Source organism: Aquarana catesbeiana, linkage group LG08 (genome assembly GCF_042186555.1).
Source record: "Aquarana catesbeiana isolate 2022-GZ linkage group LG08, ASM4218655v1, whole genome shotgun sequence".
Classification (NCBI taxonomy): domain Eukaryota; kingdom Metazoa; phylum Chordata; class Amphibia; order Anura; family Ranidae; genus Aquarana; species Aquarana catesbeiana.
Window position 1 is genome coordinate 26,481,174 of NC_133331.1, and position 24,749 is coordinate 26,505,922.

General features: G+C 43.2%; 1 protein-coding gene across 4 annotated transcripts in view; it reads left to right on the forward strand.

Annotated features, from left to right (window-relative positions):
• Positions 1-24,749, forward strand: part of LOC141105644 (alpha-2-macroglobulin-like) — a 317,621-nt gene that overhangs the window by 214,202 nt on the left and 78,670 nt on the right. For all 4 annotated transcript variants that reach the window (XM_073595620.1, XM_073595618.1, XM_073595617.1 and 1 more), the window contains exons 18-19: positions 8,723-8,867; positions 21,747-21,972. In XM_073595620.1, coding sequence (XP_073451721.1) covers positions 8,723-8,867; positions 21,747-21,972 — 371 coding nt within the window. The remainder of the gene's footprint in view (positions 1-8,722; positions 8,868-21,746; positions 21,973-24,749) is intronic.

The window sequence follows — 24,749 nt, forward strand, 5'->3', positions numbered from 1 at the left end:
TTCCCACAAATAGAGCTTTCTTTTGATAGTATTTGATCACCTCTGCCGTTTTTATTTTTTGCGCTATACACGGAAAAAGACCGAAAATTTTGAAAAAAAATGATATTTTCTACTTTTTGTTCTAAAAAAAATCCAATAAACTCAATTTTAGTCATACATTTAGGCCAAAATGTATTCGGCCACATGTCTTTGGTAAAAAAAATGTCAATAAGTGTATATTTATTGGTTTGCGCAAAAGTTATAGCGTCTACAAACTAGGGTACATTTTCTGGAATTTACACAGCCTTTAATTTATGACTGCCTATGTCGTTTCTTGAGGTGCTAAAATGGCAGGGCAGTACAAAACCCCCACAAATGACCCCATTTTGGAAAGTAGACACCCCAAGGAATTTGCTGAGAGGCATGTTGAGCCCATTGAATATTCATTTTTTTTGTCCCAAGTGATTGAATAATGACAAAAAAAAAAAAAAAATTACAAAAAGTTGTCACTAAATGATATATTGCTCACACAGGCCATGGGCATATGTGGAATTGCACCCCAAAATACATTTAGCTGCTTCTCCTGAGTATGGGGATACCACATGTGTGGGACTTTTTGGGAGCCTAGCCGCGTACGGGGCCCAGAAAACCAATAACTGCCTTCAGGATTTCTAAGGGCGTACATTTTTGATTTTACTCCTCACTACCTATCACAGTTTTGAAGGCCATAAAATGCCCAGATGACATAAAACCCCCCCAAATGACCCCATTTTGGAAAGTAGACACCCCAAGCTATTTGCTTTGAGGCATGTTGAGTCCATGGAATGTTTTATATTTTGACACAAGTTGCGGGAAAGTGACAAATTTTTTTTTTTTTTTGGACAAAGTTGTCACTAAATGATATATTGCTCACACAGGCCATGGGCATATGTGGAATTGCACCCCAAAATACATTTAGCTGCTTCTCCTGAGTATGGGGATACCACATGTGTGGGACTTTTTGGGAGCCTAGCCGCGTACGGGACCCCGAAAACCAATCACTGCCTTCAGGATTTCTAAGGGCGTACATTTTTGATTTTACTCCTCACTGCCTATCACAGTTTCGGAGGCCATGGAATGCCCAGGTGGCACAAACCCCCCCCAAATGACCCCATTTTGGAAAGTAGACACCCCAAGCTATTTGCTGAGAGGCATGGTGAGTATTTTGCAGCTCTCATTTGTTTTTGAAAATAAAGAAAGACGAGAAAAAAAAAATTTTTTTTTTCTTTTTTCAATTTTCAAAACTTTGTGACAAAAAGTGAGGTCTGCAAAATACTCACTATACCTCTCATCAAATAGCTTGGGGTGTCTACTTTCCAAAATGGGGTCATTTGGGGTTTTTTTTTGCCACCTGGGCATTCCATGGCCTCCGAAACTGTGATAGGCAGTGAAGAGTGAAATCAAAAATTTACGGCCTTAGAAAGCCTGAAGGCGGTGCTTGGTTTTCGGGGTCCCGTACGCGGCTAGGCTCCCAAAAAGTCTCACACATGTGGTATCCCCATACTCAGGAGAAGCAGCAGAATGTATTTTGGGGTGTAATTTCACATATTCCCATGGCATGTTTGAGCAATATATCATTTAGTGACAACTTTGCGCAAAAAAAAATAAAAAAAATAAAAAATTGTCTCTTTCCCGCAACTTGTGTCACAATATAAATTATTCCATGGACTCGACATGCCTCTCAGCAAATAGCTTGGGGTGTCTACTTTCCAAAATGGGGTCATTTGGGGGGGTTTTGAACTGTCCTGGCATTTTATGCACAACATCTAGAAGCTTATGTCACACATCACCCACTCTTCTAACCACTTGAAGACAAAGCCCTTTCTGACACTTATTGTTTACATAAAAAAATAATTTTTTTTTGCAAGAAAATTACTTTGAACCCCCAAACATTATATATTTTTTTTAAAGCAAATGCCCTACAGATTAAAATGGTGGGTGTTTCATTTTTTTTTTTTCACACAGTATTTGCGCAGCGATTTTTCAAACGCATTTTTTGGGGAAAAAACACACTTTTTTACATTTTAATGCACTAAAACACACTATATTGCCCAAATGTTTGATGAAATAAAAAAGATGATCTTAGGCCGAGTACATGGATACCAAACATGACATGCTTTAAAATTGCGCACAAACGTGCAGTGGCGACAAACTAAATACATTTTTAAAAGCCTTTAAAAGCCTTTACAGGTTACCACTTTAGATTTACAGAGGAGGTCTACTGCTAAACTTACTGCCCTCGATCTGACCTTCGCGGCGATACCTCACATGCATGGTGCAATTGCTGTTTACATTTGACGCCAGACCGACGCTTGCGTTCGCCTTAGCGCGAGAGCAGGGGGGACAGGGGTGCTTTTTTTTTTTTTTTTTTTTTTTTTTTCTTTATTATTATTATTTTTTTATCTTATTTTTAAACTGTTCCTTTCATTTTTTTTTTTTTTAATCATTTTTATTGTTATCTCAGGGAATGTAAATATCCCCTATCATAGCAATAGGTAGTGACAGGTACTCTTTTTTGCAAAAATTGGGGTCTATTAGACCCTAAATTTCTCCTCTGCCCTCAAAGCATCTGACCACACCAAGATCGGTGTGATAAAATGCTTTCCCAATTTCCCAATGGCGCTGTTTACATCCGGCGAAATCTAAGTCATAAAATGCTCGTAGCTTCCGGTTTCTTAGGCCATAGAGATGTTTGGAGCCACTCTGGTCTCTGATCAGCTCTATGGTCAGCTGGCTGAATCACCGGCTGCATTTTCAGGTTCCCTGTTGAGACAGGAGAGCCAGAGAAAAACACGGAAGACGTTGGGGGGGAGGGGCATTCCCTCCCACTGCTTGTAAAAGCAGTCTAGAGGCTAATTAGCCACTAGGATTGCTTTTACATGAAAGCCGACCGCTGGCTGAAAAGAATGATACCAAGATGATACCTAAACCTGCAGGCATCATTCTGGTATAACCACTCAAAGTCGTGAATGGCGTACCTGAAGACAAAAAAATGGTTAACAATAAAGCACAGTAAACGGTAAGGTATAAAAAATTGCATACCTGAAAAGCAAACATGATAAAACATAATAACAATAAAACATTGCAGAATAGAATACAGTAAAAAAGAACAGAACAATAGAGAGAGAGAATAGAGAGAGAAAGAACAATAAAACGACAACTTTTTTTTTTTTTTTTATATTTTTGTATGTGTTTTTTTTTTTTTTTTATTTTACACTTTTTTTGTAACTGTAACTTTTATAACTGTAACCGGTTCCAGGTTCGGGTCTCTCAAAATGCGATGGCATCTTGGGAGACCCTGTGAAAGTGTGCCTAGTCTGTGCAATGCTGTACCCTACTCTAATACTCAACTAGTGAATGGTAGCGTTCAAAATATTCACCAATGCAAAGACCAGGATTGTCAGGACAGGAGGGACAATAATAGCGGGTGTCACGTCTATATCCGTGCTTGCTGCAGACACGACATCTTTTTTGGGGGGGTTCGTTGGGTAGGGGTACTCGGGAGGACATAAAGAAAATGCCTCTCATGCAGCCGACTGCATTTGGTTGGGGATGTGAATGGGGGAAGTACGGGTGCTGCAGAAGCGGTGGGTTCCCAATTAGGATTGGCGAATGCAGCAGGAAGGGCACTATGGGCACGACGGCCTGTGTTTGTCTTCTTGGTGGCAGCGCGACACTACTTGTGCTTGTCACCTCACCAGCTTGAACGGCACTTATGGGACTCGCCACGTCACCAAGTGTTACTGCAGCGCTGGTTTGACTACGACCGGGGTGTACTAGGCCGCTGGTGCTTGCCAGTTCACCAAAACGCTACCAAAAAAACTGTTAGCGATCGCAAGGATCAGGCCTGACTCTGCGAACGCTGCAGTTATGCGTTTAGTGTTTTGTAAGTGTCAGTGATCGATCGATACTGCACTTGGGTGGGCTGGGCTGGGCCGGGCGGAGGGGCAAAACGCAGGTGCTAGCAGGTATCTGGGCTGATCCCGCTAACACTGCGTTTGTGGGAACCCTAAACTGCTGGGGACGCTAGTATAGATCTGATCGGATCAGATATTGATCCGTTCAGATACTATACCACTAAGGGAGGTGTACGGTGCGTGCGTGGGTGTTAGCGGTACTGGCGCTAACCTGACGCTGCCTGGGGCTGGTGCTTGCCAGTTCACCAAAACGCTACCAAAAAAACTGTTAGCGATCGCAGGGATCAGGCCTGACTATGCGAACGCTGCAGTTATGCGTTTAGTGTTTTGTAAGTGACAGTGATCGATCGATACTGCACTTGGGTGGGCTGGGCCGGGCCGGGCGGAGGGGCAAAACGCAGGTGCTAGCGGGTATCTGGGCTGATCCCGCTAACACTGCATTTTCGGGAACCCTAAACTGCTGGGGACGCTAGTATAGATCTGATCGGATCAGATATTGATCCGTACAGATACTATACCACTAAGGGAGGCGTATGCTGCGTGCGTAGGTGTTAGCGGTACTGGCGCTAATCTGACGCTGCCTGGGGCGACGCATATCACCGCCGGGCGATAAGGGGGCTAAACCTTTATTCGGTAATAAACGGCGGGTGCCCTGACACTATAAAAAATAAACGAACTAACCAGCGTCACCCGTAACAGTTATACGGTGATCAGTGGTGAAAGGGTTAACTAGGGGGCAATCAAGGGGTTAAAACATTTATTAGATAGTATATGGGGGTCCCTGTCGCTATAAAACGCTGACGGCGAACCTAAATATTTACGTCCCTAACTAGCGTCACCAGCGACACTAATACAGCGATCAGAAAAATGATCGCTTAGTGACACTGGTGACAGGGGGTGATCAAGGGATTAAAACTTTATTAGGGGGGGTTAGGGGGGTATCCTAGACCTAAAGGGGGGTAATACTCACTGCCCTAACACTGTAACTGTCACAAACTGACACTATGCAGTAATCAGAAAAAAAAAAATACTGCTAATGTCAGTTTGTGACAAGGGGGGGGGGGGTGATTGGGGGGGGATCGGGGGGTGATCGGGGGGGATCGGGGGGTGATCGGGGGGGGATCGGGGGTGTAAAGTATGCCTGGCATGTTCTACTGTGTGTGTTTGTGTTGTGTGCACTTACATGTCTTCTCTCCTCGGCGCTGGACGGAAACTGCCAGACCGAGGAGAGATGACATCACATCCTCTGCCTGTGTGAAACGACACACAGGCAGAGGAGGATTCCCATTGGCTGGGAGCGATCGCGAGGGGGGGGGCCACGATCGGATGGTCTCCCCCTCGCCTCCCGACGCTCCCAGTCAGATGCCGACCGCCGCTGGCACCGGGGGGGGTCCGATCGGACCCCCCGCCCGCGGGAGGCAGATCACGTACAGGTACGTGATTCTGCCTGCCCGTGCCATTCTGCCGACGTATATATACGTTAGGCGGTCGGCAAGTGGTTAAGCATCATTAAAATCACTGCTCCCGGAAAAACGGACGTTTTTAAAACTTTCTTTTGCATTGATACATGTCCCCAAACCTTTTTTAGGACAATAACTTGCATATTAGCCTTTAAATTTCTCACGTTCAAGTCCCATAGACTTTAACGGTGTTTGAATGTTCGCGGGAACTTTCGGTCTGTTCGCATGTTCTGGATGCGAACCAAACCGGGGGGGTGTTCGGCCCATCCCTAAAGGCTATCATGACAGATGAGCCATGCACACCCCAGGCAGCATGGGGGAGAGCACTGATGTATTCAGGGCAGGACTGGGAACCTTTGACCCAAGGATGAATACAACCAACTAGCCTTTCAAGAAAAGAACATTTTTCTATGGGCTAGATACACTATATTGTCAAAATTATTGGGACGCCTGCCTTTACACACACATGAACTTTATTGGGATCCCAGTCTTAGTCTGTAGGGTTCAATAATGCGTTGGCCCACCCTTTGCAGCTATAACAGCTTCAACTCTTCTGGGAAGGCTGTCCACAAGGTCTAGGAGTGTGTCTATGGGAATGTTTGACCATTCTTCCAGAAGCGCATTTGTGAGGTCAGGCACTGATGTTGGATGAGTTTAGCCAATCTAATTCATCCCAAAGGTGTTCTATCGAGTTGATGTCAGGTCATGTTGGAACAGGAAGGCGCCATCCCCAAACATCCCCAAACTGTTTCCACAAAGTTGGAAGCATGAAATTGAGTCCTGACCTCAACCTGATAGAACACCTTTTTGGTTAAATGCTTCTGGAAGAATGGTCAAACATTCCCATAGACACACTCCTAAACCTTGTGGACAGCCTTCCCAGAAGAGTTGAAGCTGTTATAGCTGCAAAGGGTGGGCCAACTCAATATTGAACCCTACGGACTAAGACTGGGATGCCAGTAAAGTTCATGTGCGTGTAAAGGCAGGTGCCCTAATACTTTTGACAATATAGTGTAAATTGTAACATGGTGCTAAATTTATTGATGGGCATAGTAAAAGGTTGGTTTTCAGAAAGGACATGGTTTATTGTGATGCACTTGTTCACGTCTGCCAGAAATTATTCCCTTGGTATCATTGGTTAACATGATAACATAGAGCCACAAAGGAAATTGGTGTTGAAACTCTTTCTTCCGGCAAACCCTCTCCTCTGATTACAGGTCTAAACAGGGAGCAGGTAGATGGTTAATGCCAACCATGTGTCAGTGACTGCAGATCTCTGATCAATGTTTGCATAGTGAAATCACTCCACTTAGGACAACCAGCTCAGTATTAATCCTGGCTCAGGTGCAAATGCCCTCAAGCCCAATTTCCCTTTAGATGATTATAGGGTCACTATGTTGGTTTGAGTCACTGGAATTTCCACCATAAAAAAGCCTTTAAAGGACAAGTTCACCTTTTAAGAAAAAATAAATAAATGCACTTTTTTTGCAGGTAAAAAAATGTGCATTCATTCTTTTTTTCTTTGAGCCTGTAAAGCATTGCACCAGCAATCAGTAGATCTGCTGGTGCCATGCAAGCAGATACAATCTGACAGAAAGAATCAATGAACTACCGCAAGGCTCCACAGTGCCATGGTAGTTCATTGAGAACTACAAGCCGACAACCGCAAAAGACATACAGAGCTGTGTAAATGAATGATGCAGCCGCGTGGGCAGAGCCCCGCATGGCTGCACTGATTTTAAAATGTGACAGCTAGTATGGGGAACTTCTCCCCATACTACTGTCACGAGGAGGGGGGTGGGGGCAGTGGCATCAAGCAGCAGCTGCAGCATTGGGAACATGGAGGAGACATCAAAAGGCAGGAGTCTCCAATGTCCCAGAGTTTGTTTAATTTCTGTACCACATAATGTGAATCAGTCAGAGTACAAATTTGGGATCTGTCGTTGGTGACTTGTTTAAAAAGGTGCAGGCTCCAGGTCTGTCATCCCTCTACTGGCACTTCTACAGAGTAGGTTATTGACCTGGAACAAGCACACAATCAGTGATAAGTCCATCCTGCATGCCCATTCCTAATTTGTGACTCACTAAGTAGTGATGCTAAAGTGGACTTCAACCTTTTTCTGTGTTTATTAAAAGTCAGCAGCTACAAAAAGTGTAGCTGCTGACTTTTAATAAACACACTCACCTGTCCCATAGTCCCGCGATGTGGGTCCCCGAAGCTTCACTTCTCTCCCCAGCCTGTCCGCAGCGCCGGCATTACTACTGTGGGCACCAAGCTGTGACAGCTTGCTGTTTCACAGCCCGATGCACACTGCGCATGCGTGGGCCGCGCTGCACATCCTGAATGGCCGTGCAATCTTCTGGAACCTGTGACATGTCCCAGAAGATTGCAGGGAGGGAGGGGGGAGAGGAGCAGTCACCTACGCGTTCGGAGCGGAAGTGGGAGGTGGGCAACTGTCAAAACTTGGTACCCGCTCCGCCCCCCCAAAAAAAAGATGACATGCCAAATGTGGCATGTCAGGGGATAAGAAGTACCTAAAGCAGTTTTGGGTGGAACTCCGCTTTAAGTACAAGTCAGCAATGTTTCTACCCTCACAGGGTTTTTTTTTAAGTCTATTCTATCAGTGTTATTTATTTTAGTCAAAGCCTCACCACATATGGCCTTATACGTACAGTATCTCACACTCTGAAAGTAAAAAAAAAATACTATATATATATATATATATATATATATATATATATATATATAATCAATCAACATACAGCCATTAATGTCTAAACTGCTGGCAACAAAAGTGAGTACATCCCTAAGTGAGAATGTCCAAACTGGGCCCAAAGTGTCAATATTTTGTGTGGCCACCATTATTTTCCAGCACTGCCTTAGCCCTCTTGGGCATGGAGTTCACCAGAGCTTCACAGTTTGCCACTGGAGTCCTCTTCCACTCCTCCATGACGACATCACGGAGCTGGTAGATGCTAGAGATCTTGTGCTCTTCCAGCTGTGAGGAGCGTACTCCCTTTTGTGAGATACTGTAGAAGGTTGTAAATAGACAGAGTTCTTGGTAGCACTTTTCTTTTATTCCAGGGTAGATTGTAAAACTTTGAGAAGGACCCAGTTACCATGGATACAACAAACACTTTAATTTCAGATATGTTTTATAATGTGTGATCAGCTATGACCCAAAACATAGATCATCACATAGAACAATAGGCTAAGGGAGGGACAATTCTCCTGTGGATTTCTGGTCACACCCTATACTCAGAACCCTCACAATATTTGTATACATGCATCACTGATGTACTTCTAAAACTGTTTTACTTCATCAGCTTTTAATATAGAAGACGAGATGCCTAGAGCAAGTATACCTGTAAATAGCATGCCTGAGCTAAAACAAGACAAACAACAGAAAGAAAAAGAGCCAATTCGAACTTATTTCCCTGAAACCTGGATATGGGAACTTAAAGCAGTAGGGTGAGTATCAATTTGCTCAGCTGTGGATCTAAGTCTTTGTACTGCTCCATCCTGCAGAGTTCTGGGCACTGTTTCCAACCTAGAAGAATCAGACACGTCTGCTGTAGTGTGCACACACTGCCATCTGGCCATGATGTAATGATCAGCTTCTCTCCTTGCTTTGGTAACCTGTCCTAAAAGTAAAGTTACCCACTACATAAGTACTGGAATTTTGGGCATTATTAAATAAAAATCCATGTAATATAATGTTTTACACTTTGAAGGTGTTAAAAATCACCCACTCCAGACCATTTTCTGTTGAAGCAGCAGTAAATACGCAAACCAAATTTTCTAACACTCTTACAGACTATGCATTCCTTGTACGTGCAGACCCTTCCCAGTTTTTTCTGGAATCAGTTTGCATAATGCCATGGAACCATCTATTGTAATTTTGACATTTCAATATTTTTATTGAAATTTCAAATAGAAAGGGAAAATTACAGTCATAGAAATATAAGATTGTTAATAATGATGATCAAGCATAATCACAAATATTACACATGCAGAGTGTAACTAAATGACTATTACAAATTATTCAATTATTAATATACCATCGAGGAAAATAACTCAAGTCAAGGGAATAAAAAGAAGAGTAAAAAGAGAGAAAAAAATAAAAAAAATAAATATGGGGGAAAGAAGGAGTACACTATATATAAGCAATATAGTATCCATTTATAAACAATTCGATAAATAATCAATCCAAGGTTTCCATATCTCATCAAAAGAATTTTGTTTGTCCTGTAATATAGCTGTAAGACGTTCATTAATCATTATATACGACAACTTATTTTTAACCAACTGGATGGGAACAGAGGGAGATTTCCAGGATTTGGCTATTGCAATTCTAGCAGCAGCAAAAATGAATGTTATAAGTTTTTTCATATGTTTCCGAGAATGTTCAATTGGGTATCCCAATAATGCTTGTTTAGGAGATTTTATCAGAGTAATTTTGTTCAAAGTCTATATTAAATTTTAAATCTGTATCCAAATTTTTTGTTATTTTTGGACACGTCCACCAAATATGGAACATGGTACCATCCATTCCACAATCTCTGAAACATAATGACGATGTTTTAGGGATATATTTTGCTAATCTAATTGGAACCATATACCACCTAAGTAATACCTTGTGATTAGCCTCTATCAGGTTAGTATTAATAAAGGATTTAGAGGCATATTGTGCCAACTTGAACCATTCATCAGTCAAAATATTTTCATTGAGATCTTGTTCCCACTTCTGCATATAATATAGTTTTTCAGAATTAGAAATTAAAATAGAATAAATCTTTGATATGTGACCTGAATGTTTATCAAAAGATTTACATAAACATTCCATCGAAGTAAAACAAGTCAGGTCAAATGAGCATTGTAATGACAGTATATAATACGAAATTTGGGAATAATGGTGTATTTCAGAATCGGGAAATTGAAATTTTTCTCCAAGTGTATGTATAGTAAAACACCCTTATGGTCATAAAAATCAGCAATTCTTAATAAACCTTTATTCATCCACCAAGAAAAAGCTTGTGGATTAAGACGAGGGACGAATGAAGGGTTACCAATTAAAGGAGCTAAAGGAACATGGGGAGAAACAAATTTATAATCTTTGCTCAACCTATCCCATAAAAATCCCATATATCCCATATTGTAAATTTGGCCCATATAAAATATAAATGGACCAAATTGATTAAAAATGTCTTTTGAGGAAGTTTAAAGAATTTTGGGTGCCTCTAGGTGGCTACTTAACCATGTGTCACGTCCAGATATTGACGTGGCACATTGATAATATTTTGATATTATCAAAATAACTAGAACAGCTAATAATGGACTTTAAAGGCACGTATCATAAAATTCACAATTTATTAATAAAAAAAAAATAATAATTCTGCATGTACAAAACTTAATAGAAAATACACAAGTCATTTAAAATGACATGCAGTCAGGTCCATAAATATTAGGACATCAACACAATTCTAATCTTTTTGGCTCTATACACCACCACAATGTATTTGAAATGAAACAAACAAGATGTGCTGTAACTGCAGACTTTCAGCTTTAAGGGTATTTACATCCAAATCAGGTGAACGGTGTAGGAATTACAACAGTTTGCATATGTGCCTCCCACTTTTTAAGGGACCAAAAGTAATGGGACAATTAGCTGCTCAGCTGTTCAATGGCCAGGTATGTGTTATTCCCTCATTGTCCCATTTACAAGGAGCAAATAAAAGGTCCAGAGTTCATTTCAGGTGTGCTATTTGCATTTGGAATCTGTTGCTGTCAACTCTCAATATGAAATCCAAAATGCTGTCACTATCAGTGAAGCAAGCCATCATTAGGCTAAAAAAACAAAACAAACGCATCAGAGAGATAGCAAAAACATTAGGTGTGGCCAAATCAACTGTTTGGAACATCCTTAAAAAGAAAGATTACACCGGTGAGCTCAGCAACACCAAAAGACCTGGAAGACCATGGAAAACAACTGTGGTGGATGCCCGAAGAATTCTTTCCCTGGTGAAGAAAACACTCTTCGCAACAGTTGGCCAGATCAAGAACACTCTCCAGGAGGTAGGTGTATGTGTGTCAAAGTCAACAATCAAGAGAAGACTTCACCAGAGTGAATACAGAGGGTTCACCACAAGATGTAATCCATTGGGGAGCCTCAAAAACAGGAAGGCCAGATTAGAGTTTGCCAAACAACATCTAAAAAAGCCTTCACAGTTCTGGAACAACATCCTATGGACAGATGAGACCAAGGTCAACTTGTACCAGAGTATGCGAAGAGAAGAGTATGGAAAGGAACTGCTCATGATCCAAAGCATACCACCTCATCAGTGAAGCATGGTGGTGATAGTGTCATGGTGTGGGCATGTATGGCTGCCAATGGAACTGGTTATCTTGTATTTATTGATGATGTGACTGCTGACAAAAGCAGCAGGATGAATTCTGAAGTGTTTCGGGTAATATTATCTGCTCATATTCAGCAAAATGCTTCAGAATTCATTGGACAGCGCTTCGCAGTGCAGATGGACAATGACCCGAAGCATACTGCGAAAGCAACCAAAGAGTTTTTTAAGGGAAAGAAGTGGAATGTTATGCATTGGCCAAGTCAATCACCTGACCTGAATCCGATTGAGCAGGCATTTCACTTGCTGAAGACAAAACTGAAGGGAAAATGCCCCAAGAACAAGCAGGAACTGAAGACAGTTGCAGTAGAGGCCTGGCAGAGCATCACCATGGATGAAACCCAGCGTCTGGTGATTTCTATGCCTTCCAGACTTCAGGCTGTAATTGACTGCAAAGGACTTGCAAACTAATATTAAAAAGTGAAAGTTTGATGGATGATTGTTAATCTGTCCAATTACTTTTGGTCCCTTAAAAAAGTGGGAGGCACATATACAAACCGTTGTAATTCCTACATTGTTCACCTGATTTGGATGTAAATACCCTCAAATTAAAGCTGAAAGTTTGCAGTTAAAGCACATCTTGTTCGTTTCATTTCAAATCCATTGTGGTGGTGTATAGAGCCAAAAAGATTAGAATTATGTAGATATCCCAATATTTATGGACCTGACTGTAGGTTAACTGGAATATGGTAATGGTTGCACTATGGGTAGTGACGGTTGTCTCCGAGCTGGTGTTCATGGCTGGAAGCCTATTATGGTAAAAGGGCCCGCAGTGCAGAAGTGTAATAGTATTGGATTTCTGGGTGCTGTCAAAAGACCAACAGGCTGAAAATTGTTATGTTGTTTCAGATGTTGATGTGAAAATAATGTTAATTTTAATAAGTGATTTTGTTAATAAAGAAGGCTGCTATGGTCATTTGTACTCCATTTTCAGGTGTGGTCTCATTAATTGGAAATAATATTGAAGAGTAGGTTGAGTACTATGGTGGGGAACATCTGATCTACATTGGTTATTTATTTTATTGGGATTTTATGTGATAGACCAACACAAAGTGGCACATAACTGTGACATGGAAGGAAAACGATAAATGGTTTTCTAAATATATATGTGAAAAGTGTGGCATGCATTTGTATTCAACTCCCTTATAAAACCACCTTTTGCTGCAATTAAAGCTGTAAGTCTTTTCGAGGATGTCTCTACCAGCTTTTCACTTCTAGAGAGTGATATTTTTGCCAATTCTTCTTTGCAAAATAGCTCAAGCTCTGGCATAATGGATGGAGAGCGTCTGTGAACAGCAATTTTCAAGTCTTGCTGCAGATTCTCAATCTAGGTCTGGACTTTGACTGGACCATTCTACCACATGAATATGCTTTAATCTAAACCATTCCATTGTAGCTCTGGCTGTATGTGTTTGGTCGTTGTCCTGCTGGAAGGTGAACCTCCGCCCCAGTCTTAAGTCTTTTGCTGACTCTAATGCCCCGTACACACGGTCGGACTTTGTTCGGACATTCCGACAACAAAATCCTAGGATTTTTTCCGACGGATGTTGGCTCAAACTTGTTTTGCCTACACACAGTCGCACAAAGTTGTCGGAATTTCCGATCGACAACCACGCGGTCACGTACACCACGTACGACGAGACTAGAAAAGGCCGGTTCTGAACCAAGCGCGGCACCCTTTGGGCTCCTTTTGCTAATCTCGTGTTAGTAAAAGTTTGGTGAGAGACGATTCGCGCTTTTTCAGACTCGTGGCTTTCAGATCGTTTTCTGCCGTTCAGTTTGTGCTTGTGGGTTTGTATTTGCTCTTCAGTGCGTACAGTCAGTTCGTATCGGAGTTTTCTGTGCGATCTTGTCCGCTCGTTGCTGTTTTTCAGGTCGCTCTTCACAGGCCTTGCTGTTCTTCAGTGCGTTCTGTTACTTTGTTCTGAGCAGCCGATCGTTTTCTAGCCATGTTTCGTATGCGTACTCCTCGTACAGTTCGTGCTGTGCGGGGGCTTGGTGTTGGGGACCTGACCTTGACACAAGTCCAGTCCATGAACAGGGCGAGGAGGAGTTCATGGACCAAGAATTGGTTGCTCCAGCGTGACCAGTTCTGTCATATGCCTTTGCTCCGTGAGATCCGTGAGAATAATCCTGATGATTTCAGGAACTTTCTCCGGATGACGGACCCCATATTTCACCGTTTGTTGGCTTCGCTGACCCCCTATATCAGCAGGCAGGATACCTGCATGAGGCAAGCCATCACTCCGGAGCAGAGGTTGGTCGCTACCCTGCGGTATTTGGCCACAGGGAGAAGCCTGCAGGACCTCAAGTTCTCGACAGGCATCTCCCCCCAGGCTCTTCTTTGTGGACATTTACTGCTTGTGTTTGTTTTAGCTGACCCTGACAGAAATGTGTGGAGTGCAGAAAATGTCGTGATTGTGTAACCTTATACAAAGCACTGTTGGCTGTTATTTACTAAATGCAAAGACACTTTTCACTACAAGTGCACTTGCAACTGCACTGAAACTGCACTTGTAGTGCAAAGTGGATTTGCCCTTAGGAAATTACCCCCATTTTCTCATAAAACAACAATTACATCACCCCAAAAGTGGTGTTGTAGCGTTGAGACAATAATCCACACATTCTTGATGAGCAATCTTTTTAATACCTGCACAATCACATGTGCATTTACCAAAGGTTTTTCTGACAAACCAACATGTTTGTTGTATAACAATTTTTGTGGTGTCATTATCCAAAATCAAAATGTGCATTTTATAGAAAACAGGCCTGTGTAAAACCCACAAGAAAGACACAAATCTTGATCTTACAAAGTTCACATTTGGTAGAACTGGAAGGCAATATCAGACATGAGTATTTAGGAACTGTGTTTGATATTGCGTTCAGATGGGGGGAAATCACCCCTGGAAAAGCCAAATTTGGAAGATGCACACAAATTTCCCAATGTCAACATGTGCGACCTGCTATCACGGGGGATCAAGGGACGTGTTTTGGGGGAGAAAGCCCTTCCTCACCGCTACTTTATTATTGAGGAAGGGGTTGCACCCCCAAAACACCTCCATTGATCTCCCGTGATGGCAGATAGCACATGTTGGCACGCTGTGTGCATCCTCCAAATTTGGCTTTGGGAAAAATCACAAAAACATTTAGCACATTGTAGCAGACAAAAGAAGAAAGTGATTTGGAGGGGCTTTAAACTCGCCCCAAAACATCAATGATGTTTTTATATTTTGGAATAACATCATTGATGTTTTGCTGGATGTTTTCCAATTGTAAATTACACCCTATGATCTCCCTGATCAGGATCTGGGCACTTTCTGATGTGAAAGGATCTTCATCCACAACCTCACGATCACCTAAAAAGAAAGGAAACCCAAAATAAATTAGGTCTAAAAAAAATGCCGCCATCCATCTCTTATCTGAGCCTGTGGTTGCAGACACTCACCTGTTGTGGTGACTATTTCCACCACGTCTTCTTCCTCCTGCTCATCTTGTGTTGGGGGGATTTCCCCTTCTTCCAGAGGGGGGGGGCTCTGGTCTCCTCGGATGAGGGGTGTCCTCCGAGTCTTTTCTCCCCTATGTAAAACAAAAATGGTATAATTAGCACACAGATATTTGATGGCAGAACTCTAAAGATGAAACATTGCTTGGAAGTGGGGTACAATTGTCTATTTTAGCCGAGTTCCAAGATGTAGCTTTTTTAGTGCCCTTTGTCAAGCTGCAATACTTTACCTGTTTGGTACAAGCTTCACAGATGGAGACCCCCCTATAGTATACACTGGAGCACCTGTGTGGCCCCCCTAATAAAAATGGTGTTCTTGTGTCCCACACTAGTGCTCCAGTGTTCAGATGTGAAAACAGCTGCTGAGTGTCCTCTCCTTACACACAATCTAGTTTGCATTTCATTCTAGTAACAAAGCCATCTACACAACCCAATTCTTTGAAGACAAGTATAGGGCCTCAAAATGGTGGCCAAATGCATATGGGCTAAACAATGGTATTTTATAGTCCGAAAAAAAAATGTGTGATCCGAACGAATAATGTGCCCATGAACATGAAAGTTGCCATTTTAAACTGTACAACAGTTCCTAAAAGCACATGGAGCAGCACGAACGTAATAAACACAAGAACAATAGGAACACAGCACAACTACTTACTTTTTTGCAGCACTCTCCGGATCTTTCTGTACTGCTCATGTTCTCGTAATTTCAGGTCCGACCACCGCTTCCTGAGCTGATCTTTCGATCGTCGTACCCTGAATTTCCGGTGCAGACTCCTGACCACTTTCGCCATGATCTTGGCCTTTCGGACATTGGGGTTGGGGTAAGGCCCATACTTTCCATCATAGTCGGCCTTCTTCAGGATGTCCACCATTTCCAACATCTCCCCAAAGGACATATTTGAGTCCTTTAATCTCCTTCTGGATCGGGACGTTTCAGGTTCCGGCCTTTCCTCCCCCTCCTCCTCGTTGCTGTACTTAGCACGATCCTACTGTCTATCCGCCATGTGCTCTTCCTCCACTGCGCCGAACGGAAAGGGGCGGGGAATAGAATAGAAAGAACGTCAGGGGCGGGCGGAGTTATACGCATGCGCAGTGTGTATAAATCGTAACACGCGCGTCTTACGTACGATCTGTGAGCGGAGGAAGGAGCATCGGAGACGCCGATCGTGCTAACGAAGGTAGGATCTAAACTTGGGCCTATACTGCTTCGAAATTGAAGCCTATATTGTAACAAGATTAGGGGAGTTTGGCCTGACATTAGGGTTTGTCTTGTGTTGTGTCTTGCAGAGAAAATGGATGGGTTCAACGACCACAATTTCCTGCCCCTGTTTATTGACAAGTACAGAGAGCTGCCCTGTCTGTGGCAGGTGAGACACCCCCACTATAATCACAAACAGAAGAGGCAGACAGCGCTGGAGAAACTGCTGGAGTTGGTGAAGCCGGTGGTCCCCACAGCAACCATCCCTTATTTGAAAGCTAAAATTGGTGGCCTGAGGAGCACTTATCTTAGGGAGCGCAAGAAGGTCACAGATTCCCAGAGGTCCGGAGCTGGAGCAGATGACATTTATGTCCCCAGGCTGTGGTACTACGAGAGACTGCGATTTCTGTCAGACCACACTGAAGTCAGGGAATCCCTCTCTACTCTTCCTTCCACGCTTCCTTCCATCCCAGCTGAGGCTTCCGAAGTCCAACCTGGGCCTTCCAGCCAGGAAGAAGTGGAGGAGCCCAGCTGGAGTCAGGTATAGCATTCTTCTACAGATTTCTGGTCAATAAATAAATTATGTTTACTAGATGTTATTATTGATCATTAATTGCTGATTAAAAAAAGTGTTTTACATATCAATAGACAGTAGTGGGCACCCAAAATTGGGACAAGAATGCAAAATGCTGGGCTCAGAAGGATAGTCTGTTATATTTGTTAACATTGAATTTGCAGCAGTCAGGAGGTGAAAATTGTGTGTGATTGATGAAAACAATACTAAAACTATGTCCCTTTTTCATACACAGGAAGACCTCAGCCAGGAGGAGGCTGTGGAATGTGGCAGTCAGGAGGAGGGGGGGATTATTAGTGTCAGCCAGGAGGAGGCGGGGATTAGTGGCAGCCAGGAGGAGGCGGGGCTAAGTGTCAGCCAAGAGAAGCCAGGGACCAGTCGCAGCCTGACTGAGTCTCAGGTCCCTCCCCTCCGCCTGCCATATAAAAGGGCCAGGAAGGCCACTCCCAGTCCTGTGCAGGATTCAGCGTACAGGCTGATCCAGGAGGCTTCGGCGTCCCTCAGAGCCTTCCCCAGTCCTGAAGAGGCCTTTGCCTGCATGGCTGCCACAAAATTGCAGGGCATGCAGGAGGGCCAACGCAAGATTTCTGAGGACCTGATTTATAAAGTCCTACGTAAGGGGGAGAGTGGGGAACTGACACACAAGACGGATGTCATGGAGAGGGACGATCCTCCTCCTCCTCCTCCTCCTGCTGCCACAACTCCACCACCACAGCCAAAGGCTGGAAGGAAGCGTGGAAGGAAGACCAAAGAGTGATGACCCTGGGTTCAGTCTGGTCTGACAGAAGATGCAGTCTCTCGTATGACCACAGCCTGGGGACACAGATGTCATCTGCTGCTTTCCAGATCTCTGGGACTTCTGGACCAGACTGCCCTCCCTTAGATATGGACTCCTCAGGCCACCAATTTTGCTTTTAAATAATTGATGTCTGCCCTTGGAGTCCAAGGCTTCACCCACTTCTGCAGTTTCTCCAGCGTTGCCTCCCTCTTTGTTTATAGTTGTGACCCCTTAATAAAATATTTTTCGGTAAACTCTACTCTCCTGTGTGTGTTTTCATCCAAAAAGGACAGTTTGTTGGTGACGATTCAGGTACATTTCTAAAGTACAATGTGAAATTAACAAGGGACAACAACACCAAACAATCTCCTACAGATTAAATAGAACAACATATCAATGGTGTTGTGGGAACTTGTCACAAAAAACACACAAACATTTTCGGGAGTACAAATCAAAATCACCAAAAAAAAATAAATAAAAAGAGAAACACAAAAAAAGATTCTACATTAAAGTAAAAAAACAAAAAAAAAAAAAGATGTTGTCAGATGTGAGAAATCAAAATATATTGAGGGAATCCCGATAAATAGTAACGAAAAAACTTTGTGAGAAGTGTGTGTGAATATGAGCATCAAAACGACTTAATTCTTGTCACATTATAAAGAAGAAGAGAGTGCGCTGTATTAAACTATTTTGAACATTGCAGCGTGACGAAAGTGCTTTATCCATTACGAACGCTAAGTTTACCAGAACGAGCTGTCCCGTGTCGGAATTTCTTCTGAGCATGCATGGCACTTTGTGCGTCGGAACAGGCCACACACGGAATTGACGCGATCGGATTTTGTTGTCGGAAAATTTTATCTCCTGCTGTCCAACTTTGTGTGTCGGAAAATCCGATGGAAAATGTCCGATGGCGCCCACACACGGTCGGAATTTCCGACAACACGCTCCGATCGGACATTGTCCATCGGAAAATCCGACCATGTGTACGGGGCATATCAGGTTTTCTTCTAAGATTGTCCTGTATTTGGCTCCATCCATCTTCCCATCAGCTCTGACCAGCTTCCCTGTCCCTGCTGAAGAAAAGCATCCCCACAACATGATGCTGCCACTACCATGTTTCACGGTGGGGATGGGGTGTTCAGTGTGATGTGCAGTGTTAGTTTTTTAGGCCAAAAAGTTAAATTTTGGTCTCCTCTGACCAGAGCACCTTCTTCCACATGTTTGCTGTGTCCCCCACATGACTTCTCGCAAACTGCAAACGGAACTTCTTATAACTTTCTTTCAACAATGGCTTTCTTCTTGCCACTCTTCCATAAATGCCAGATTTGTGGAGTGCACGACCAATAGATGTCCTGTGGACAGATTCTCCCACCTGAGCTGTGGATCTCTGCAGCTCCTCCAGAGTTACCATGGGCCTCTTGACTTTCTTCTCTGCTTAATGTTCTCCTTGCCCAGCCTGTCAGTTTAGGTGGACGGCCATGTCTTGGTAGGTTTGCAGTTGTGCCATACTCTTTCCATTTTCGGATGATGGATTGAACAGTGCTCCATGAGATGTTCAAAGCTTGGGATATTTTTTTATAACCTAACCCTGCTTTAAACTTCTCCACAACTTTATCCCTGACCTGTCTGGTGTGTTCCTTGGCCTTCATGTTGCTGTTTGTTCACTAAGGTTCTCTAACAAACCTCTGAAGGCTTCACAGAACAGCTGTATTTATACTGAGATTAAATTACACACAGGTGGACTCTATTTACTAATTAGGGGATTTCTGAAGGCAATTGTTTCCACTAGATTTTAGTAAGGGGCATCAGAGTAAACGGGGGCTGAATACAAATGCACGCTACACTTTTCAGATATTTATTTGTAAAAAAATTGAAAACCATTTATCATTTTCCTTCCCCTTCACAATTATGTGCCACTTTGTGTTGGTCTATCACATAAAATCCCAATAAAATACATTTACATCTTGCATACCACCACTCTGTTCCCTTCTATGAGTGCCCTTCCAGCTTTACAAACCTACCCAAGAGGTAAAATCCCAGCCGGCATCCAGCATGAGAAGGAAAAGTCGGGCTGTAAACTCACAGAGTGCCGCTCTACATTACATCACATTACATTGCTTTGCATGCCTCTCATATCACCCATTCTGGTGACATGAGAGGCATGCAAAGTGGTGCTGTCTGTCTTGCTTGCGTTCCAGTGCGGAGCTGTGAGGGAAACTGCAGACATGCTGCATAATTTCGCAGAGCTCCACACAGGACATCTCAACTCCATTTTCTGGTGTATAGAAGACACATTGGAAACCATTGTTTTCTGTGTGTCTTGCAGAGACATGCAGTTTTCTGCTGCAGAAAACCGCAGGTGTCTGCACATGGTGTGAAAGAGCCCTATAATAGCCCTATAATTTTTGTAGCCACAGCCTGAGTAGGAAAGCCTGTCCCCTATTGTAGAACAGACCCCCTGTTCTCCGTGTTGAAGCAGTGGTTTCTCTGCAAACATCTAGCATGCCCTCTGCCCATTCAGACCTATAGTTCTGCAGTCAGCAAATGCATTTCAAATCAGGCGGTGACTCGTTTCAAAAGAAAATGACAAGAACAATACAGTCCTGAGGAAAGTTATACATGTTCCTCACTTTACCAGAAAATACATTTTTATTGCCAGTTGTATCTTTTTTTGGGGGGAACCTCACTCACTTTCTCATTTGCCTGACACCTATTAACCACTTGCTTACCGGGCACTTAAACCCCTTCCTGCCCAGACCAATTTTTAGCTTTCAGCGCTCTCACACTATGAATGACAATTGCTCGGTCATGCAACACTGTACCCAAATGAAATTTTTATCATTTTTTCACACAAATAGAGCTTTCTTTTGGTGGTATTTAATCACAGCTGGGGTTTTTATTTTTTGCTAAACAAACAAAAAAAGATAGAAAATTTTGAAAAAAAAAATCATGTTTCATAGTTTGTTATAAAATTTTGCAAACAAGTAATTTATCTCCTTCATTGATATGCGCTGATGAGGCGGCACTGGTGGGCACTGATAGGCTGAACTGATGGGCATTGATAGGCACAGATAGACACAGATAAGGTGGCACTGATGGGGACAGATAAGAGGGTACTGATGGGCCCTGATGAGTGGCACTGATGGGTACTGATAGGTGTTACTGATAGGTACCACTGATAGATGGCACTGATAGGCACTATTAGGTGATACTGATGGGCAGCACTGTTGATGAGGCACTGATTGGTGACACTGATAGGTGGCATTGTGGGCAGTGATAGGTGGCACTGTGGGCACCGAAAGGTGGCACCGTTGTGCACTGGTAGGTGGCACAGGTGGGCACAGAGGAGCTGGTGGGAGATCTCCTTGATCGGGACCGATGTCCCTCTGAGAGCCGCCGGTGGCGAGGAGAAAAAATAGCCGATTACCGCCTCTGTTTACATCATATGATCAGCTGTCAATGGCTGACAGCTGATCATGTGGTAAGGGGTCGGGATCGACCCCTTACTCCGATCTGTGATCAGCCGAGTATCATAGACTCGCTGATCACAGAGCGTGCCGCGCGCACCCTGCAGGGGGCATGCAAGCCGCTCGAGCACAGGAGGACATCTATTGACGTACTCCCGGCAAAGGAGGTCCGCGCTGTAGCTGTCATTCAGCTATAGCGTGGATCTGAAGCAGTTAAATGAATAGGATGTGGAGAAAGTTCCTATACATGCATTATGTCATTTTATTGAAGATGCAGCTAAGGGGCCTTAGCAAACATTTTTTTTCAAGACATTGGAAGAAGGACTCTGGCTACTATAAGTAACTATATATTTATTCTCCAACTTTTGACTACTTTAGTAGTGTAACTTTATATTCTTGTTTTTTTTCTGTTGTCCAGAGACTCTGGCAGTACTGACTTCCAGCGTAAGGCTCCAGACACCATCACAGACTGGAATGCCGGGGCCGTATGTTTGGGTCAGAGTGGATTTGGCCTGTCTCCTCCTGTCTCTCTTCGGGTCTTCCAGCCATTCTTTGTGGATCTCACCCTCCCATACTCTGTAGTGAGAGGAGAAACTTTCACTCTTAAAGCCTCGGTGTTTAATTATCTCAAACAGTGCATCAAGGTTAGTCAGATTGAAATTATGTGAATGTTATAAATCTATTTATTCTCAGACTTGCATCCATTAGGCTGGGTTTACATATGAGCACGAAGCAGCTCACAGCAGGAATCCTGTGCATCCTGGTTCACCGTTTCAGGTCTGATTTCAGCCCCAATTTTTGGATGAATTCGGACCTGAAATGGATGAAAAGACGCACAGGACTCCTGTGCAAATCGCACCAGAGCCGCTGCATAGAGAATCGGTTGCAATCTCCTGCTGTGCAAATTGGATGTGGAGAAATCCACATCCAATTTGCACTAGTGTGAACCCAGCCTTAAAGTGATTGTAAGGGTTCTATTTTTTTTTTAAATAATAAATATGTCATACTTACCTCCACTGTACAGCTCGTTTTGCACAGAGTGGCCCCCGATCCTCGTCTGCTGGGGTCCCTCAGCGGCTCTCGTGGCTCCTCCCTGCATCAGATAACCACCTAGGAGGAGCGCTCTCCCAGGGGCTTGCCTTGCGGGCGTGCTCCCGAGTCCAGCATTCAGCGTCCATAGCCGTTGAATGTATGACTTGGCCCCGCCCCCTGGCACCCACGTCATTGGATCTGATTGACAGCAGTGGGAGCTAATGGCCAATGGCTGCGCTGCTATCAATCTATCCAATCCCGAGCCCAGAACCCCGGGCAGAGGGACAGCGCGTCTCCACCAGGTGAAGTTCCAGGGCTCAGGTAAGTAAAACGGGGGGCTGGAGGGTCCGGTCACTGTCAGGTGTTTTTTCACCCTAATGCATAGGATGCATTAAGGTGAAAAAACATGAGGGTTTACAACCCCTTTAAAGTTTTGTCCACACAGACTTCTACTTGTAAATGATAATTTAGGGGGCAATTTACAGAGCTTTCCGCAAGCTTCAAACCGCTTTCACCAGTGTGATTTGTCATGCGATTTATAAAGGAGAAAAAACTACCCTAATAACCAGATTCACATTGTAAGAGCAGCAATTCTCCAGTGAAATATGGACACAGTACCGAAATAGTAAGCTTTAAAGTGGTTGTAAACCCAAGAAAAAAAAAAAGACAAAAGGCATAAAGACAAAGGCAAGACAAAGGCATAATGAGCTAGCATGCATAGCATACCAGCTCATTATGTATTACTTACCTTAGATTGAAGCCCCCGCATCGGTCCTTGTTCACCATTGTGGCCGGCGACATCACTCCCGGAGTTACTTCCGGGTATTGCGGGCTCCGCCACTGTGATTGGCCAGAGCCACGGTGACATCACTTCCACGCATGCGCGCATGAGCCGCCAGTAATGGCACAGTCTAACTTAAGCAACGGCAGATACATGCCATTTCTTCAGTTTGCTTCAGTGCGCATGTGCCGATGACGTTGGCACATGCAAATACAGGGATATCTTCCAAACCGTTCAGGTTTAGGAGATATCCACGGTAGCTACAGGTAAGCCTTATAAAATTAAAAAAGTGTGTTGTAAGGGTTTACAACCACTTTAACAGAGTCGCGCTACTGCGATTTGAATAAATACACCAAATGAAAAGTGATCCAATAAAGTCCTTAAAGCGGAGTTCCACACAAAAATGGAACTTCCGCTTTTCAGATTCCTCCTTTCAGGGGGAGAGGGGAGGGGTATTTGCTCTCACTGGCGGCGAAAGATCGCCACAGAATCTGCGGCGATCTACCCCATATCCGGCCCCTCCTCCACCCCCTCCCGCTGTCTTCTAGGAGACACACAGGTCCCAGAAGACAGCAGGGACCACTCAGAACGCGCAACATGACGCCGCAAGGCTTCACTTCCTGATTCCCTTACTGAAGACGCCAGCGCCTGTACCCAGGAGCCCAGGCATGTTCAGGTGAGGACATTGCAGGCGCCCTGGACAGGTAAGTGTCCATATTTTAAAAGTCAGCAGCTGCAGTATTTGTAGCTGCTGACTTTTCTTCTTTTTTTTTTCGGTTGAACTCTACAAATTGCAATCATAATGAATGACCCGGATAAAAAAAAAAAAAAAATGGAAGGAAAACAAGCCATTTTTTTGGCGCATGTCTACACTCTTCCTCTGTGATGTGATCACTTTTTATGAAAAAAACCTTTAAACGTGCATTAAAGGTCCATGGTCTGCTGGCAAATATGTACTTTGGTATGTTGCTGTGGAAGGTAAAGCACATTGCAGCACATGTCAAAATGCATGACAGGGCACAATCATCACCATCATTTTATATTGTAATTTTAAGCATGTATAGGTCTATTGTTTGGTTTAATAAAGCCCCTGTATGTATTTTTATTATAGACTGATTAAATGATGATAGTTTTATAAGTTAAATGCCAGGTGAGCAATTCAACAAATGAAATACACATATGAAAGCCAAAAATATTAGTAAAGTGCCAGCTTCTTGGAAATAACTATCAAATTTGGAGCACTAGTGAAATCACCAATGTGCACATTTTAAAAAATATAAGAATCTGCGCTGGAGCATGTATACTTAAATAAATGCTAAAGCAGCCACTTAAGCAATTGTGACATCAACAGCAAAAAATCAAAATACAAAAAAGTAACGCTAAATCAAAAAAATAGTGATACAGTGGTGGTAAACCAATGCAAAAAATAAGTGAAAAACAAATCAAGTGACAAAAAATATAAAGTGAAAAAAAAGTGCCAAAATTAAATTGATCCATAAAAACCCATCCGCAGAGGTTCTAACCACTTCAGCTATAGAAGGTTTACCCCCTTTATGACCGGGCATTTTTTTTTTTTTTTGCGATACGGCACTGCATTATTTTACCTGA